The sequence below is a fragment of the Castor canadensis genome, chromosome X (genome assembly GCF_047511655.1).
Source record: "Castor canadensis chromosome X, mCasCan1.hap1v2, whole genome shotgun sequence".
In the NCBI taxonomy this organism is placed as follows: Eukaryota; Metazoa; Chordata; class Mammalia; order Rodentia; family Castoridae; genus Castor; species Castor canadensis.
This window is the reverse complement of record NC_133405.1, coordinates 57,027,805-57,046,041: the sequence shown is the minus strand read 5'-3', so window position 1 is coordinate 57,046,041 and position 18,237 is coordinate 57,027,805. Positions and strand designations below refer to the sequence as shown.

General features: G+C 34.7%; 1 protein-coding gene across 4 annotated transcripts in view; it reads left to right on the top strand.

Moving 5' to 3' along the window:
* The window catches only part of Diaph2 (diaphanous related formin 2), an 879,521-nt gene that overhangs the window by 273,551 nt on the left and 587,733 nt on the right, over positions 1–18,237 (top strand). For all 4 annotated transcript variants that reach the window (XM_074062667.1, XM_074062668.1, XM_074062666.1 and 1 more), the window contains 5 exons: positions 397–515; positions 2,369–2,485; positions 4,621–4,739; positions 11,044–11,108; positions 17,085–17,189. In XM_074062667.1, the coding sequence (XP_073918768.1) occupies positions 397–515; positions 2,369–2,485; positions 4,621–4,739; positions 11,044–11,108; positions 17,085–17,189 (525 nt within the window). The remainder of the gene's footprint in view (positions 1–396; positions 516–2,368; positions 2,486–4,620; positions 4,740–11,043; positions 11,109–17,084; positions 17,190–18,237) is intronic.

The window sequence follows — 18,237 nt, the reverse complement described above, 5'->3', positions numbered from 1 at the left end:
TGCTTTTTTGCCAGAGGCATATGTGAATGTTCTAACTGCATGAGTTCTTTAGTGATCTTTGATTAGTATGTTTAGTCCAAACGACAGCATTTAGTTTGGGTTGTGTTAGCAATTAGTGTTTTTTTTTGTTGCTGTAGAAGTGATCATAAATTTTTTAATGTGAATAATGAAGATCTGGGGCATGGAAGAAAAATAGAGTGAATGTAAAAAAAAGTTCTTTTATTTTGAAATAGAAAAACTTAGGTGCATTTACTTTCTTTTAGGAAACCAAGTGCCTTGGTCAATATTTGAAATTGCTTCTGTTTATAAATGAATAATTGCATTCTGCCCCTTATTATCAAAATATGCTGTTGTTAAACTGTTGTTCATCTACTAAGTTTTGTGTTTATGTACTAGGATCTCAAAGAGAAAGAGAATGATGAGCTTGATATTCAGTTGAAAGTATTTGATGAGAATAAAGAGGATGACCTAACTGAATTATCACATCGTCTCAATGACATTCGAGCAGAAATGGAATATCCTTTGACAAACCACAAAAATAATTTTGCATATATTGTGAAAACAGTATTTGTGTGTGATGTTTTTGGACGATTGTTAAAGCTCTTGTCTGCTAGCCCATTTTATGTACACTTACTTGCATTAGAACCTCACTGTGATGCTGTCCTTGAGATTCATGCTGAGGAACTGTCAAACTATTCTGATGAGTTGCACAAACTATATTGAAATCTGCACAATGGCTCGCTGTATTATAGATATACACTGTTCAGTGGTCTTGAATAGATAAGCACCCAAAGTGGTATATTTTATACATAAGAATGAAGAAAAGGTCACTGAGTTCATATGGTAACTATAGCTAATACACATTTTCAATGTGTTTAATTGCCTAATGGATATTTGTGTTTCTTAGCTAAACAAAAATATTTAGATATAATAGCTGCTGACTATAACAAAGCTATGTTGTAGAAGTATCTGAGTCAAGTACAGCTACCATATTGTCTTCCTATGGCAGTGATGTGATGTGAAATGATTTGAGGTCTTAGAGATGGTAGTCATAGCATGACTAGCAGTTTGTCTCTTACTTATGGATTTTTGGAATTGGGGAAATACTTCTGAACCAAAGTAGCTTTTGAGTTGAACTTTTTCTTGATGACATGTTCTCCTCCCATCCCCGCCCCTGCAACTCTCCAAAAAAGTTGGAGTAATATTTTCCTCCCTGAAATTCGCACAATACATTGTTCTATCTTATTTATGTAAACTTCTGTGCCCCTGTGAGACTGAGGGAAACAATATTATGTTTTGTATTTTTTTCTCCAGTGTTCCCATTGGAGTCTTACATATAGGTATTGGATAAATGTGTATGAGATGAATAACAATGTTACTATAAGGAATAATTTCTAATAATTTCTTATCCAATCTTTGTGACACCAATTTGTAATGACTTCTCTAATATTAAATACTTTTTACATCAATTAATATATATCTTGGCTTTTTATAGAAATTTAAAAAATCAAACCTTGCATTTATTCTATAGCCATTTAAGGGACCTTGTGATACTTTAACACAGCACTTTTATGTGGGCTCTAAGAAGTAATCCATCATGTATTTAATTCTACTTCAGGGAAAATGTTGACATACCAGGTTGTTTTTAGGATGTTGGATTACATCTCATCTTTTACCTTTATTTTACAATGATTTTCTAGGTCCCCATTTCTGTTGTAAAAGTTAATTCATTTTTGAAATCTGTTTTCTAGTTTACTAAAGGCATGTAACTTCTACCACTTTTTAATGTACTAAACAAAATATGCTTCAGTGTTCATTGTATGTACTATCTATCTTTTATCAAATGAAATATAAATGAATGCAAACAATAATTTTAGATTTTGTATTTCATTTGGACAGAATAAAGCTAGTTTTGTGATCTTTTAGTAGTTCACAGGATTCTTTTTTGTCTCCTATGCCATGTAGCAGTGAAAATAGAGTAGTAATGTCTTGAATAAATAATATAGGCCCTCTATCACAACTTCAGGGAGACCAAGACAAAACCATTTTCATTGATGGTATCGCTGTTCCAGTGGTTCCAACTATATTCTGAATTTTACAATTTACGAATGACTGACTGATCATTTAAGGTTTTGGCAGCCAAATGGTCTTAGAAACAAAATGGTCCTTAGGTCTGTTTTTATAATTAAAAGATTAAAGTAACTCTATGAAATTATTTTATTTGTTAAATTTTTAAATACTGTATCATTCTTGGAATTGAATGTTTAGACATAGTCACAATGATACATCTATATTCTTAGAAATTAAGCTGTCTGATATGAATGAAATATTCACCAAGAGTCTTTGTTTCCCTTTACTTACTTTCTACTGATATGAATGAAGTGTACCATCTTCTATACAATATGTTGAAAGACACTGCTGCTGAGAATTACTTATTATCCATTCTACAACATTTTTTACTCATCAGAAATGATTATTATATCAGGTAAGAGGGAGTTCTGAGACTGCTATGTTTATAATTTGAATTGGATAGTAAGTGAAAATTTACAGTGTAGTGGGACCTGTGCAATATATAAATATATAAATTAATGGAATAAAAGACTTTGACTACTTTAGGTAACACTTATAAAAAGGTGCTCATTTATTTTTAATTGGGCCAGAAGACAACTGCGTATATAAATGGGGCACCCAAGCAGCAAGACTGTTAGTAGCAATGAACTAAACATATATTATTGATCTGATGAATTTTCTTTCCTAGATAATGGTAACACAGAGAAAAGATTAAAGATACTAGAACTTTTTTATCTTACATGTTTTAATAAGTAATGTTTACTATTTTTTTATAGTATTTAGTAAAAATGTGATCTTAACGTCTAAAAAATAATAATGCACATATTTCAGCTTTATGTACAGTGATGTAGTTTTTCAAAATAAATGAGTATTATAATAACCCATAAAGTCAAAAGTTTTAGAGTCTAGTAATGGGAAATATATTTGAAAACTGAAAAGTTTTTAAAAGCTTTCTGAGTGACTAAAATTATCCATAGACTGGTGACCATGATCTTCTCATATTACTGTTCAAGAGACTGTTAGTTTTCTTCATACTATAGTTTTCATGAAATTCTGACAACCTAGGTTCTCTGATTTCTCCAAACCTGCTTGATTAAAAGGAAAAGGAAGGCTACCATGAGGGAAGTGTAGTCATAACAAAATGACAGTTGTAAAGTCACATAGAGAACTATTATAGTTCAGGCCAGAACAATAATTTGATGGACATCATGACATAGAAAAATGTTAAAAATATTAAATCATATGCCATTTTTGAGCAAGAAAGATGGTCATGCATTAAACATATTTTTTTTCTAAATTAAGCTCTAACAATTAAAGGCGAACAATGCTCAGAAGTACTTGTTTACCAAGAGGCATCATTTGTATGAAAGTATTCATTTCTCAAAAGTGCAAATAAATGAGCAACTACAAATAGCATTTCTTTGATCCTAACAACACCCATGTGAGGTAGAAGTGTGACAAGCACTTTTATTCCACTTATGGATTGTTAACCTGGCCTCTCAGAGAACAGTTTCATTTTCCTTATTTACCCAGAGTCCGTGACTGGACTGAGATTATCATCCAATATTATTTACACTAGACCTGATGATGATGACTTAAAAAGCCCCCACATGTGTAATATATGTTAGTTTTTATTCTTAGGTCCATCCCCATCAGTAAAGGCCTAGGAGGGTTATTACAATCTGTTTGGCTTCACACATTTATTAGGCTGGCAAGCTATATTTAGGGGTTTTTATATCATGATTTGTATAAGGTAGTGCTTCTGGTTGATTTTCTTCTGTTGAATTTATTAGCCCATGACAAATACTATATCTTCTCCAAATTTTAATGTAAAAAGTTCCTTTTTTAAATTTTGCAATACGTCAGTGGCTATTTTTAAGGCCAAAATTCCTTGATAGATTACAGAATTAGGATATGTTTTAAAACCTTTGACACTTTAAATGAATTGCCACAATAGCCATGCATATTAAGTGTATTTGCCTTTATAAAATGGATTTTTAAAAATATGTTGCACAAATAGATCTTTGGAATAGTCTGTAACATAAGTGGCTTAGTAGAGTTTCGTAAGCGATTATAGCTATTTTGAGCAAAAATGCTGTAGTAAATTAAAGGCATTGCTTGCCACCTAATGCCAACAAACTCATCCCTTATTGAAATTGAAAAGTTTTGAATGTCCAGAGCCATTTCTGTGTTCATAGATGTAGGACTAAAGGGTCGTTTGTTTTTATCAACTTTAGAAACAATAGTTTAAGTAATTAAATAGGTAAGATTGTAAAGAATCTTTGAACACAGCATGCCTGTCTGAAAAGTAGAATATGAGGCCAATAAATATTTGCACTTGATTACATCACAGTGAGTTTGGCACCATAACATCCAAACTATCTTTAACCTGAAGGCATATTTTTCCTAAAGGAGTATAGTGGTTAATGGGATTTTTTGAAGTTGTACTAGAAAGACTTAGTTCTTTTACTATACTGAATCCCTTCCTATGATATTTGATTTGTATAGGTAGAAAAAATATTTACAAATATTTTCTCTCTTTTTTTTCAGGCCACAGTACTATAAAATAATTGAGGAGTGTGTTTCACAGATAGTGCTGCACTGCAGTGGTATAGACCCAGACTTCAAGTATAGACAAAGATTAGATGTTGATTTCACTCATCTGATAGGTATGGAATATAATCTTACTGTTGTTTGCGTTTTACTACCTTTGTAAATAGGCACTTTTTAAAAGGTGGAGCTTTCATGGAAGTTCTGTTAATATCTGGTAAATCATTGTGTCTGTGGGTACTCAATTGCAATAATTGTTAAATATCAGGATTGTGAGAGTCTTGCCTGTGTGATTAGAACATACTAACCTATTTGATAAGTTTCAGCACTACTGAAGTCACTTTAAATTCAATTTCCCACATAAAGCTGTTACAATATAGTAGGTGAATGCCTTGCTTTTTAAGACACTTGACTCTGAAATTCTTTAATTCAGTGTATACTGGTACCTTAGAGGTTTTGTAGAAATCATGTGTATAATAGGGTCTCATTAGTATTTTAGCCATGTTATTATTGCCCAAGTTTAAGAAAACAAATACAGGCTTATTTCAACAACTTCAGACCCTTTAAGGCTATCAGGTACATCAGTTTGTATTTTCATAGACCTGAGAGCTAGGAAAGAATTTGAGGTAATCATATTTATTTCCTTCTGTTGCTGAGGAAATTACCATATATCACCTAAGCCTAGTAGTTAGCAGTATTTTCCAGAGCAATGTTAAGTAGAATGAATAACTTCCCTTGTGAAATATGCTGTGCTACATGGCCTTGAAGCAGTTTTATTTATAGCTAATCAGAATCATTACTGCTATCCAGGCATTGGTGACTCACACCTGTGGTTCTAGCTACTTGGGAGGCTGAGTTTGGGAGGATTGTGGTTTGTGGTAAGACCAGGCAAATAGTTTGTGACACTCCATCTTGAAAATAACCAGAGCAAAATGGGCTGGAGGTGTGACTCAAGAGGTAGAGCACAAAGCCCTGACTTCAAACCCTAGTCCCAACAATAACAAAAATATCATTATTGCTAAGGATCCAGTATGAACTCATTTGTCTTTAAAGAAAGAAAACAATACCTATTGAATACCAATTATATATTATTTTTCACTGCATAGCATAGAGCAGGCTCACAGTAATGTGGAAGCATGGAGACCTTTTGTGTTCTTTTTATCTATTTAAATGTAATCCATACATACTATAAGCAACTTTGAGACTTTTATAAGTGACAAATCGTTAATTACATGGTCATTACTCCCTTTTAAGCAAAACTGTATTTCCTTATACCTCAAGCTATATGCCAAGTTTTCTTTTATGATATAAATATTTTTAATTAGCAAGAATTAATTGTACAAGGGAATTTCATTGTGATAATTCCATAGATGTGCACAGTATACTTTGAGCAAGTACACCCCCTCTGTTATATTTCCTTAACCCCTCTCTGTCCTGTCCCCCTTTTTCTAACAGCATTTGGTGGGCTTCATTATACTATCATCTTCATATGCATGTAACATACTTCAATCTTCTTTTTCCTACAGTACCTTTGCCTTCCTCTCCCTTTCCCAACAATCCCCCCAGATTCTGCCTGATTGCACTCATGTTCCATTATCATCACTGTCGTATTTATTGTTGTTATCATCATTTTAGGTCTATATTCCATGTATGAGAAAGCACATGAGATAGTTGGCATTTTGAGCTGACTTATCTTTTTCAACATGATTTCTAGTTCCATTCATTTTCCTTCAAATGACATAATTTCATTTTTTATAACTAAATAATACTCAATTGTGTATATATGCCCCATTTCCCATATTCATTCATTGGGAGTTGGACCAGCATTTGCCATTTGTTTTCTTGATGATATCCATTCTACTGGAATGAGATGGAATCTTGGTGTTGCTTGATTTACATTTCCTTTATAGCTAGGATATTAAACATTTCTTCCTGTTAGTCATTTGTGCTTCTTTTGAGAATGTATAATTCATTTTCCCATTTATTTGGATTATTTGTTCTTTTGGTATTTAATTTTGCAGCTGTTTATATATTCTGGATATTAATCCTTTATTCATTGACTAGCTGGCAAATATTTTCTCCCATTCTCTGGGCTGTCTCTTCATTGTTGTAATTGGTTCCTTTGATGTGCAGATGGTTTAATTTGATACAATCCCATTTGTCAATTCTTGCTCTTTTTTCCTAGGTGATTGGAGTCCTATTCAGAAAATAAATAACTTTTCTAATACATTCCAGTGTTTTCCTTGTAGAAGTTTCAAGGTTTTCGATCTGACATTAAGAATGACATTGGAATTTTGATGGGAAATGCGTTCAATCTGTAGATGGTTTGGGGTAGTATAACCATTTTCACAATATTATTTCAGTCAATACATGAACATGGGAGGTCCTTCCATCTTCTGGTAGTTTCTTCAAGGCTTTATAGTTTTCATTGTAGAGGTCTTTCATCTCCTTAGTTAAGTTTATTCCTAGGTTTGTTTTTTTTTTTTAGGCTTTTTGGAATGGCCCATCTTTTCTGATTTCTTTGTCAGGCTGTTCATTGTTTGCATATAGAAAAACTACTTATCTTTGCATGGTAACTTTATATCCTGTTACATTGTGAAAGTGTTTATGAGACCAAGTTGTTTTTGGTAGAATCTTTAGTATAAGATCATGCCATCTGCAAATGGGAATAATTAGGCTTCTTCCCTCCCTACTTGATTCCCTTTTATTTCTTTCTCTTGCCTAGGAATTCCAGTACTATATTGAGTAAGAGTGAGGAGAGTGAATAATCTTGTCTCATTCCTAACTGTAGAGGAAATAATTTCAGTTTTTCTCTGTTTAGTATGTTGGTGGCTATAGGTTTATCACATATAGCCTTTATTTTGTTTAAGCATTTAACTTCTATTCCTAGTTTCTTTAAAACTTTTATTATGAAAGGATATTGAACTCTGTGAAAGGCTTTTTTGAAATGATGATGTGGTTTTTTTTGTCCTTGATTCTGTTTATGTGCTGTATTACATGTATTGATTTGTATATGTTGAATCATCCTTGCATCTCTAGAATGAAACCAACGAGATTATGGTGTATGATCATTTTAATGTTTTGTTGAATTTGGTTTGCAAGTATTTTACTGAGAATTTTTGTGGCTGTATTCATCAAGAAAATTGGCCTACAGTTTTCTTTCTTTCTTTTTTTTTTATTTTGGTTGTGTCCTTATCAGGTTTTGGTATGAGTGTAATACTGGCTTCATAGAATGAGTTTGGTAGCATTCCTTCCCTTTTTATTTTATTGAATAGTTTGAGGAGCATTCTTTTATTGTTTTGTTTTTATTTTTGTTTTTGTTGATACTGGGGTTTGATGTCAGGGCCTTGCACTTACTGGGCAGGTGCTCTATACTTGAGACATGCCCCCAAATGTTTTTGCATTAGGTCTCTCTTTATATGCCTGGGCTGGCCTGGATCATGATCCTCATATTTGTCCTTCCCTGCGTAGTTGGGGATGACAGGCATGCACCACCACTCCCAGTCATTGGTGAGCTGGCGGGGGGGGGGGTCTCAGGAACTTTTTGTCCAGGCTGGCCTTGAACCACGATCCTCTTGATCTCTGCATCTCAAGTAGCTAGGGTTACAGGTGTGAGGCACTGTTCCCTGCTGTTGTTAGTTCTTCAAAGATCTGGTAGAATTCTACAGTGAATCCATCTAGTCCTGGGCTCATCTTTATTTGGAGACTATTACTGCTTCAATCTCATTGCTTGTTATAGTTCACTTTAAGTGGTTTATATCCTCATGGTTCAATTTTAGTTTGTCAAATACATCTAGAAATATATTAATTTCTTCTGGATTTTGCAGATCATTAGAATTCAATGTATTCCATAGTGATAGTTTGGATTTCATTGGTATATATTGTGATATCCCCTTTTTCATATCAATTTTATTAATTTGAGTCTTTTCCTTCTTTCTTTTGACTAGTTCAGCTAAGGCTTTCTTAATCCTTCCAAAGAACCAACTATTTTCACTAATTCTTTATACTGTTTTCTTTTTAGTTTCCATTTCATTTATTTCCATGCTAATCTTTATTATTTTTTTCCATCTACTAATTTGGAGTTTGTCTTGTTCTTGTTTTTCTAGGAGCTTGAGGTGTATCAGACTATTTATTTGAGATCTCTCTGATTTTTTTTTTTTGTATCCCCTCATAGCTATAAACTTTCCTCTTATTACTGCAATTGTTCTATCTCAGAGCTTCTGGTAAATTGTGGGGTTTTTTTCACTATATTGCAGGAGTTCTTTTATTCTCCCTCTTATTATTTCAATGACCCTCTGGTCATTCAACAATGTGTTGATATTTCCATGTGTTTGAATATGTCTATAGCTTCTTTTGTTGTTGAGTTCTAGTTTTATTCCATTATGTTCTGTGAGAATACATGATTCTACTTCAATTTTTTTTTTATCTGTTAAGAATGGCTTTATGTCCTGAAATGTGATCTGTTTTGGAGAATGTTCCATGGTCTGTTGAGAAGAATGTGTATTGTGTCGCTGCTGGATGAAATATTCTATAGATGTCTGTTAAGTCCATTTGGTCTATAGTGTTGTTTAATTCTGAAGGTTTTACATAAATTGGAAAACTATCTGCTGGTAAAAATGGAGTATTGAAGCGTCCCACTATTGTCATGTTGTAGTCTATTTGTGCTTTCGAGTCTAGTAGTATCTGTTTAATGCACAAGCATACACACAAAAAATTATCCAGTATTTTAATACTTCTAAGAAATCTGTGGCTATCTATTTTAAGATCACTTGGACCTGAGGATGCTATAGTCTCTTCTGATTTCACAATTCTGTAAGTCTAGTATCTTTCATAAATCAGATCATACCAGATCTTTGCCTACAACTCTACAATAATCTCCCTTCGAGTGAAAATCAAAATCAAAATAATTACCACCTATGGCTCGCAGTACAGATAAGGCTCCCTTTGACCTCAGTGCTTACCACTTTGTTGTTTAGTTGCTTTTCTCCAGTCACATGTTTAAAAAAATTAAATTTACAAAGTTTTACTGAGGTAAATTTGACATAAGGAAAACTACTCATTTAAAGTATGTAAGCTAAAAAATTTTGATGTTTATATATAGATACTTAAAACCTTCATCAAAGTCAAGATAATAAACATTTCTGTCATCCCTTAAATTTTCCCCATTCTCCTTTTAGTCTTTCCTTCCATTCCTCCTACCTCTCATTATCCTGACACAGCTCCTGATCTCTCTCTTACTAGTTTTAGTTTATTTATACTTTCTTATTTTCTTTTTCAAAATTTTTATGTAAAGAGAAACATACAGCATGTACTCTCTTGGCAGTACTGGGGTTTGAACTCAGGGCATCATGCCTGCTAGGCAGGTAGTCTACCTCTTGAGCTGCTCCATCAGCCCAAGGCATGTACTATCTTTTTGTTTGTGTACTTTCATTCAGTATACTTATTTTGAGATTCATCCATGAATTTACATTACATTTATCAATGGTTCATTCTTTTTTATTGTAGAGTAATATTCCAGTATATGGACATGCCATAATATGTTTATACCTATATTTCTTGATGGTCATTTTGGTTCTTTCTAATTTTTAGCTATTTCAAATAAAGATTCTATTAACATTCATATGCAAGTTTGTTTTCAGACATGTTTTCCTTTCTTTTGGGTAAATAGATGTGGAATGGCTAGGCATACAATATATTTTATATGTAATAAAATTACAATATTGCCCCAAAGAGGTTCTGACATTATTTATATTACTGTATTTGATCAGACCTGAGAAGTTTGTTTACCTATACACATGATACATTCTGTCCTTCATCAGAAGTAAAAATTTTTCACTAGGAAGCCTAAATTAATAAAATGTCACACTATGTCCCCTCCATCTATTTTTAAAGGATCATTTTGAGTCTTGATAATCCTTTTTTTTTTCTTGCTTTTTTTGAGACAGAGTGCGTCTATGTATCTCAGACTAGCCTGAAACTCACTGTGTAGTTACAGATTGACATTGTACTTACTGTCTCCTGTCTCTGCCTCCCAGTGCTGGGATTACAGGTGTGTGTCACCAAACCTGCCTCTTGGGTCCTGATAATCTAAAACATGGAGTCTTTTGCCACCTCTCTCACTCGTAGGGAAGTATAACAATTGTAAAAGTTGAAACATAATTAAATACTTTTAAGGCAATAATGATTTAGTCAGATATTTATGGATGCTTGGTTTTGTGCTTCAACAACTTGATCACTCAATTTAGTTAGTATGTCAATGAAAATGAATTTGGCAGTTTGTTTTATGTGTAGTATAGGTCAATTTTCCTTTAATAGCAATTGACATAAAAATGATAAGTTTGTATAGAATAATAGACTGGTAGCCATCTTTTGGCTAGAGATCTCATGCCATTATATCTAATCACTTTTGTTCAATCTTAATAGATTCTTGTGTGAACAAGGCAAAAGTTGAAGAAAGTGAGCAAAAAGCAGTGGAATTTTCAAAGAAGGTAAGGCTTATAAAACATTAGCCAGAATTTTTAAATTAATGATTTAATTGCAGTACATATTCTACTGTGTTTCTTTATAGTATACCTTATAACTGTTGTTTCAAATTTTAGTACTATATATTTCTGGAAAGAAACATAAAAACAGAATATTGATTCATTTTTTAATAAGGTTGCTACTATTCCCTCCTCAACACTTTTAATCTGTTATGTAAGAAAAACACTAGCTCCATAGTATATTAAAATGATAAATGAAATAAAATTAGATTGTTGGAAGGTTATAGATTGAAGCAACCAAGACAAATTCCCCTGTTGCTTTCCTGTAGCTGTCACTTATATGAGGTAGCTCTTTGGTGAACTCTGAGATACTTAGCTGGATTTTAAAGTTATAGTCTTTAAAGTCAGTGCTATTAATAACAATAGTACATTGGAATGGTCTCATTCCCCCCCCGCCACTTTAGACTTAGTTTCTTGTAATTGCCATTTGTTAAATGATGCTGCTACTTCATGTAGGCTTTTGAAACTTGAGGTTCCCCTTTCTTTCTGTGCATATTAATTTAGGTCTAAAATTATCTTTTCTTATTTCATGAAAGCATAGCTACAAATTTATTAGCCTCTACCAAAAGTTAGTTTGCCCCTTCCTTCCTTCCTTCCTTCCTTCCTTCCTTCCTTCCTTCCTTCCTTCCTTCCTTCCTTCCTTCCTTCCTTCCTTCCTCCCTCCCTCCCTCCCTCCCTCCCTCCCTCCCTCCCTCTCTCCCTCTCTCCCTCCCTCTCTCCCTCTCTCCCTCCCTCCCTCCCTTCCTCCCTCTCTCTTTCCTCTTCCTTTTCTTCTTTTCGTTTGAGATCCTATTAAATGTTAGTGTAGTGAAGCGCAAGTCTAAAAGCTCTCCACTTTTTAGCCTTTTGACAGCAAGAAAAGTGCTTACATATTGCTGTCTCTTCAAAGTTATGACTTACCTTGGAGTTTAGATAATCACTTTTGCTATCGCTCTAGAAATTATAGAGTTACTTCAGGGCATCCAAAGAAATGTCTTTGCTCTTTCAGTTACTAGAATAGATTTTTAAGAGCTTGAGCTTCAGCATAAAATGTTTGTGCAAAGCTATCATTTTTATTGATGAAAGAAAATGCATGCTTTTTGATTACTAGACCTTTATATTTCTAATGTTCTTTTTTAAAGTAGAACTTTAAAAAATTCCCTTTGAAAATATTAGAATTTCCTTAATTTTTGGCTAGCACTGTGACTAGATGCCACAGGATTGGAGAGAATTGTGATTATCTGTCTAGTAAAGTTTTCTATAAGCATATAATGTGGGAAAAGGAGTCCTCACCTCATAGAAAAAGAAATGTCAGATTTAATGCTTTAGTGTCATCGCCAACATTTAGAATGGAAATGTGTGGAGATAACCTAGTTGTCTACATGCATTTTCTTGTTCTTGGTGATTTTGGAGAGGTAGTATAAAGTAGTTTTTTCTCTTTTTTAAAAAAGTGTTAGAATGAGAGGCAGTAGTTACAAGATCAGCTTTCTTACTAATTAGATGTGACATTAAGCCATTTATTCTCTTTGGATTTTAGTTTCTTCATCATTAACAGGAGAGGATAACATTAATGGACTTCTAATAAGACCTCAGCACACATATTTCAGGTTTTTGTGATTCTTATTCTGTGTTTACAGATAATCTATTTTTAAATTAAAAGCAGAAACATCATGTGCCTGTTTGCAAATCTACCAATCAACCATCTGTAGAGAAAAAATTGTATACCATGTGCTTGTGTAGATCCCATGTGTAGAAGCATATAGGAGAAGCTAACTTTGGGAGGTGGATTGCATATAGATTCAGATAAATCATAACATGGGTAGTAGTGAAGTTGAACACGTTCACACTGAAGGACCTCCATCTTAGTGAACTAGGAAGACAAGGTCATTGAAGGATCCTTTGATTCTTTACTCCATATGTCTTGGGTGGTTTGAAATTTAGTGATATTTGAGAAGGTTTGGACCAGCCACTATAGGAAAATTTCCAAGGACTCAAGTAGAGATAAATGAAAATATTACTAAGTAGTAATTCATTTTTGAATTATCCTGTTTTCCCAGCCATTCTTAGATCAGAATGGCATTCTAAAATTTCCAAAGTCAAATCTACTATAAAGATGAATATTTTTTTTTTCACAAATGTCTCAGATTTTAATATTATCAGAGGACATAAAACAAATAGAAATAGAAGAGGACCTAGGCCCACAAAAAAGACTTGTCCGAGAATGCTCACGGCAGCTTCAAGCTTCATTTTTGACGGCCAAAGCCTGGAAATTGCTTCAATCTCCATCCACAAGAGAATGGATAAGCAAATTATGGTACAATCATTCAGTAAAATAATAGTTGGCAATTAAAAGAAAATTAATCCAAAGAATGAATGCCAATGTGGATGAATCTCAAAAATAGTGCTAAGCCAGGCACTTGTTGCTCACGCCTGTAATCGCAAGATCCCATCTCAACCAATAGCTGGGTACAGTGGCACGTGCCGGTCATCTCAGTGATGGCAGGAAACCTTAAATGGGAGGATCATGGTCCAGGCAGGCCTGAGCAAAAAGGAAGACTCTATCTCCAAAATAACCATAACAAAAAGGACTGGTGATGTGGCTCAGGTACTAGAATGCCTGCCTAGCCAGCACAAAGCCCTGAATTCAAACCCTAGTACCACACACACACACATACACACAAAAACAGTGGTGAGCATTCAAATACTGTATGCTTCTACTTATATAAAGTTCATAAACAGACAAAAACTCAAACATCTGAGAGAGAAGAGGGAACTTTCTGGAATTGTGGCAATATTTCATATGTTGATTAGATAGTGATTTAATAGGCATATACAACTGTGAAAAGTCATCACACTATACTATCAAGATTTGTGCATTTCAATGTGAGTCAATGCCCTGCACAGCCATCCTCATCTCAACCAGCAAAAACCCCCGTTCCTTCCTACCACTGCCCACACTCTCTCTACAACAAAATTAGAAACAAGGGCAAAACAGTCTCTGCTGGGTATTGGGGTGGGGGGAGAGGGAGAGGGCAGAGTGGGTGGTAAGGGAGGGGGTGGGGGCAGGGGGGAGAAATGAACCAAGCCCTGCATACACACATGAATAATAAAAGAAAAATGAAAAAAAAAAGATTTGTGCATTTACAATCAAAAAGGAAACAACAAAAAAATTTGTGAATTTAATTATATAATTATATCTCAACAACATATATATGAATTTAATAAAAGAGGAAAAATTATGTTCCAACTTATTAAAGTGATTAATATTTGAAAAAATCCAGAAAGAAATTCTAATATTATGTATTCGTATATTTAAATGGAAAAATAGACCTGTTGAAACTATTCCAGGACTCGAGGGGGAGGGGGGACAATGATGGAGGGGGTCAATTCAACTATGATATATTATAAGCACTTTTGTAAATGTCACAATGTACCCCCAGTATAACAATAATTAAAAAAGAAAAAATAATAAAGAAGAAAGAAATTCTAGAAATAAAAATATATTACTTTGAAAGCTGAATAGATTCTGCTTCAAACTATGGCTTATATAAGTGCAAGTCTTCTGTCAAATTGATTAAGCACAGGTTGAAAGCAGGAGAAAATATTTGCTATTTGGAAGATGTTTTCAAACATCAGAGAGCTGCTGAACCAGTAAGAACTTGAATGTCAACCTCAAAAAAAAGGATATTATAGTGATGCAAGTCAGATACTCAACTATACTTTCTCCTCTAAGGCATTTGCTCAAAGTGGCCCCTGAAAATGTGGGAAATTGGGAAGAAAATGGCAACAAAGATGTTGAGAAACTAAGCAAAATTTTAGTAGTCCCCAAAACTGAGGAGATTAAAAATTGGAGTTCAGGACCCTGTAAAGTGCTCCCGAGTCTTCAGGTGATAGGCTAACAGAGCTACCCCTAAAGGAGTAAAAAATGGTAGCTTTAACAAAGACCAAAACCAGTGTCCACGCAACTGAATTTCAAAATGGATTGAATCTTTGCCCAACATAACTGCCTGACTGAAGCAAAAGCAAGCCTTTGGAGAGAGATATCATCTAGAACTTCAAATTAGCTCTACAATTTTTCAAGGACAGTGCCGGTCATTCAATCAAAAGCCAGGCAAGGGCTCCAGAGGGCAGCCGAGAAAAGGGAGTACAAATATCACACCTCCAGTGACTGCTCTGCTGCACTGACTCCCCCAGCACCTTCACCTTGCTCAAGGGAGTTCCCACTGCCTGGGAGATGCTCTGTCATGAATGGAGAAGAAAAGTTAAACCTCAAAAGTGGAAAGGGACTGAGGATGTAGCTCAGCGGTAGAGCAAAGTGCCCAGCATTTCACAAGGCCCTGTGGTACTCCATCCCCAGAACCTTGCATGTCTAAGACCCCATTTTCAATTCCCAGCACTGAGCATAGAAGTGTGCTGGTCAAGTCCTTGTTCAGATTCCTCTCTCCTGGTTCCATCCTCCTCTCATCTCTCAGGTTTCCCGGCTCTGGATTATTGGCTTCTTTCCCAGATCTCCTGCTGACCTCCTTTCCTGGCTCTTATGTGTCTGCTACAAACTTGTGTTTCCTCTCAGCCCATCTTCTGTTAAATTGCATGGAGGCCCCATTTCCACCCAAAGAGGATTCACTTCTATTCTGGTCTCCACTACTCTCAATCAGGAAGATACTTTTCCTTGGAGACAGAACTAACTGTGTCCAGACCTCAGTATCTTCCCAACACAGGCAGGGCCGCTTGAGCCACTCCACCAGCTCAAACTCCCACTCTTTGAAGAAAAGACCTGGAGCAGTTCCAACATCCAGCTGCAGACTGGGGGGCCTTCTCCTCCATGTCTCTTCCTCTCCAGCTCTATTCCAGGCTCCCCATTCTGGAGATCTTTTCTGACTCACTCCTCAGAGTTCAAAGGACCCAGGACAGAAAAGTGTGTGTTTAGTCATTCTGTGTGACCAGCTCTAGGGGAAGCCATGATGTGACTCTACTTGAACTCATGATCCTCTAAGATGAATATTTATTAATAGTGGACATAGTTCTTTATTGTTTCACAAACTATAAAGACAGTTCTGGACAGTAAGATCTATCACTTTCAGGAACAGAAATAACATTGTTTGAATAATGTGCAGATTTCTATAATGATTTGATGTGACAGTCACAATAAAAGGCAAATAAAATGTTCTGTAACTTGAAATAGGCAGTGTTTGCCGTAAACATGAAGGCTGGTTTGTGCCTGCTTAGAGCTGTACTGGGGAGCGCTAGGGCATGATGCAGAACGTGCATATTCACCATTCAGAAAAGCCCTGGCTTTGCACCATGAATTTTTACCTCTCATTTTCCCTCTTTTAACGTGTTAAAAGAGGATTTGGGGTTAACCATCTGACAAAATACTATTTCAGCATATATCATTCTACTGTCAGATTTTTGTGGAGCACCACTTTTTGAATACTACACAATTAATAGAAATATTCTACTTTGTATATCATTTGAGCAGTCTGAAAGTGCAGTCTCTTTTCAAAATTAAATATAGTTAAGGAGTTGAAAATGTTTGGTATCATAGTTTTAGATTTCATTCTCTATTTCATTAAATTTAAAAGTATGGGATGAAGCATTAATAAATAGTAATTCTAAAATCAAATTATCAATAATAAAACAACAAAAATGTCCATTATACATGAAGAGAGACTTCTCACTCCACCAGTTTTTTTTCAGCCTCAAAAATAGGTTTGCTTATCTAGCATGTATGGGAAATATTCTTTTGCAACTACCACCAGAAACAGTGCTATATCTCAACACTGATATTTAATTGTCACGAAAATTATCAAGAGTTCTGATTTTCTGAGTGATCTGGGACTGCAGCTAAGCAAAAGCCACTCCACTTATTTACTACATACTGTTGTTTAAAGCTTTTCCAAAAGTATATTCTTAACTGTACATTTATGGTGGTGATCATTGCAGTTTGATGAAGAATTCACAGCTCGACAGGAAGCTCAAGCTGAGCTTCAAAAAAGAGAAGAAAAAATCAAAGAACTTGAAACAGAAATCCAGCAACTTCGAACCCAGGTAATGAAACAAGATATAGACTTTGTGTCATGTCATAGTGAGTTTGATGGTAGAAAATTATCTTGTTAGAAAGAAGGAAAAATGTGACCAGAAGCAGACTTGTTTTTGGCAGTTCCACATTTTAGTCGAAATAACTCTACAGATTTGATTTTCCAGGACAATAAATCATTTTAAATGTTTGGGAAATAATAAGGCATCAGTTGCTCAAACTGCCCTGAAATTTTTAAGAAAATATGTTACACAAGTAAAACTGTTTTTGAGATAAAATTTTCATGATAATTTGAAAAATTGAGTGTGTAGTATTTTCTTTCAAAAAGAATATGGAAATGCTCATTAATTTTATTTATCCTAAAAGTTTCTTGTGATCTCTTTAAATCTAGACCACTGTCATTTGCAAACCTATGCATTTTCCATTTTCACCTACATTCTCTTAGATAAAAAGCTCCCATACGCATCTAAAATCTTAATTAAGGTGTCTAAGCTTTAAAATTGATCCAGTACACTCCTCAACACACTGTATGAATGAATATTAAGAAATTAAAGGGGGTTTCTTCACGTAGTGTATGATCTGTAGGTATTAGGTTATATAGGTCTTTTTCTACCAGTCTCCTAAAAAATTACTTCAAAAATCACCAGTAAACCAGGTGCAGTGACTCACATTTGTAATCCTAGCTGCTCAGGAGGCAGAGATTGGGAGGATAAGGCCAGCCCAGGCAAAGCCTTAGTGAGATCATCATCTCAACAAATAAAAAGCTGGGCGTGGTAGTGTGTGCATGTCATCCCAGCTATACAGGAAACTGTGTAGGAGGATTGTAGTCCAGGCTGGCAATAAAAGCAGGACTCTGAAAAATAACTAAAGCAAAAAAGGGCTGGGGACATGGCTCAAGTGGTAGAGTGCCTGCCTAGTAAGTGCAAGGCCTTGAGTTCAAATTCTAGTATGGCAAAAAAAAAAGTCACTAGTAAATTGCAGAGTACCCAATATGGTGCCCTTTTCCTGCGTTTACTCTGCATCATTTATTGCTAATATTTGATCATCTCTTTTCATTAA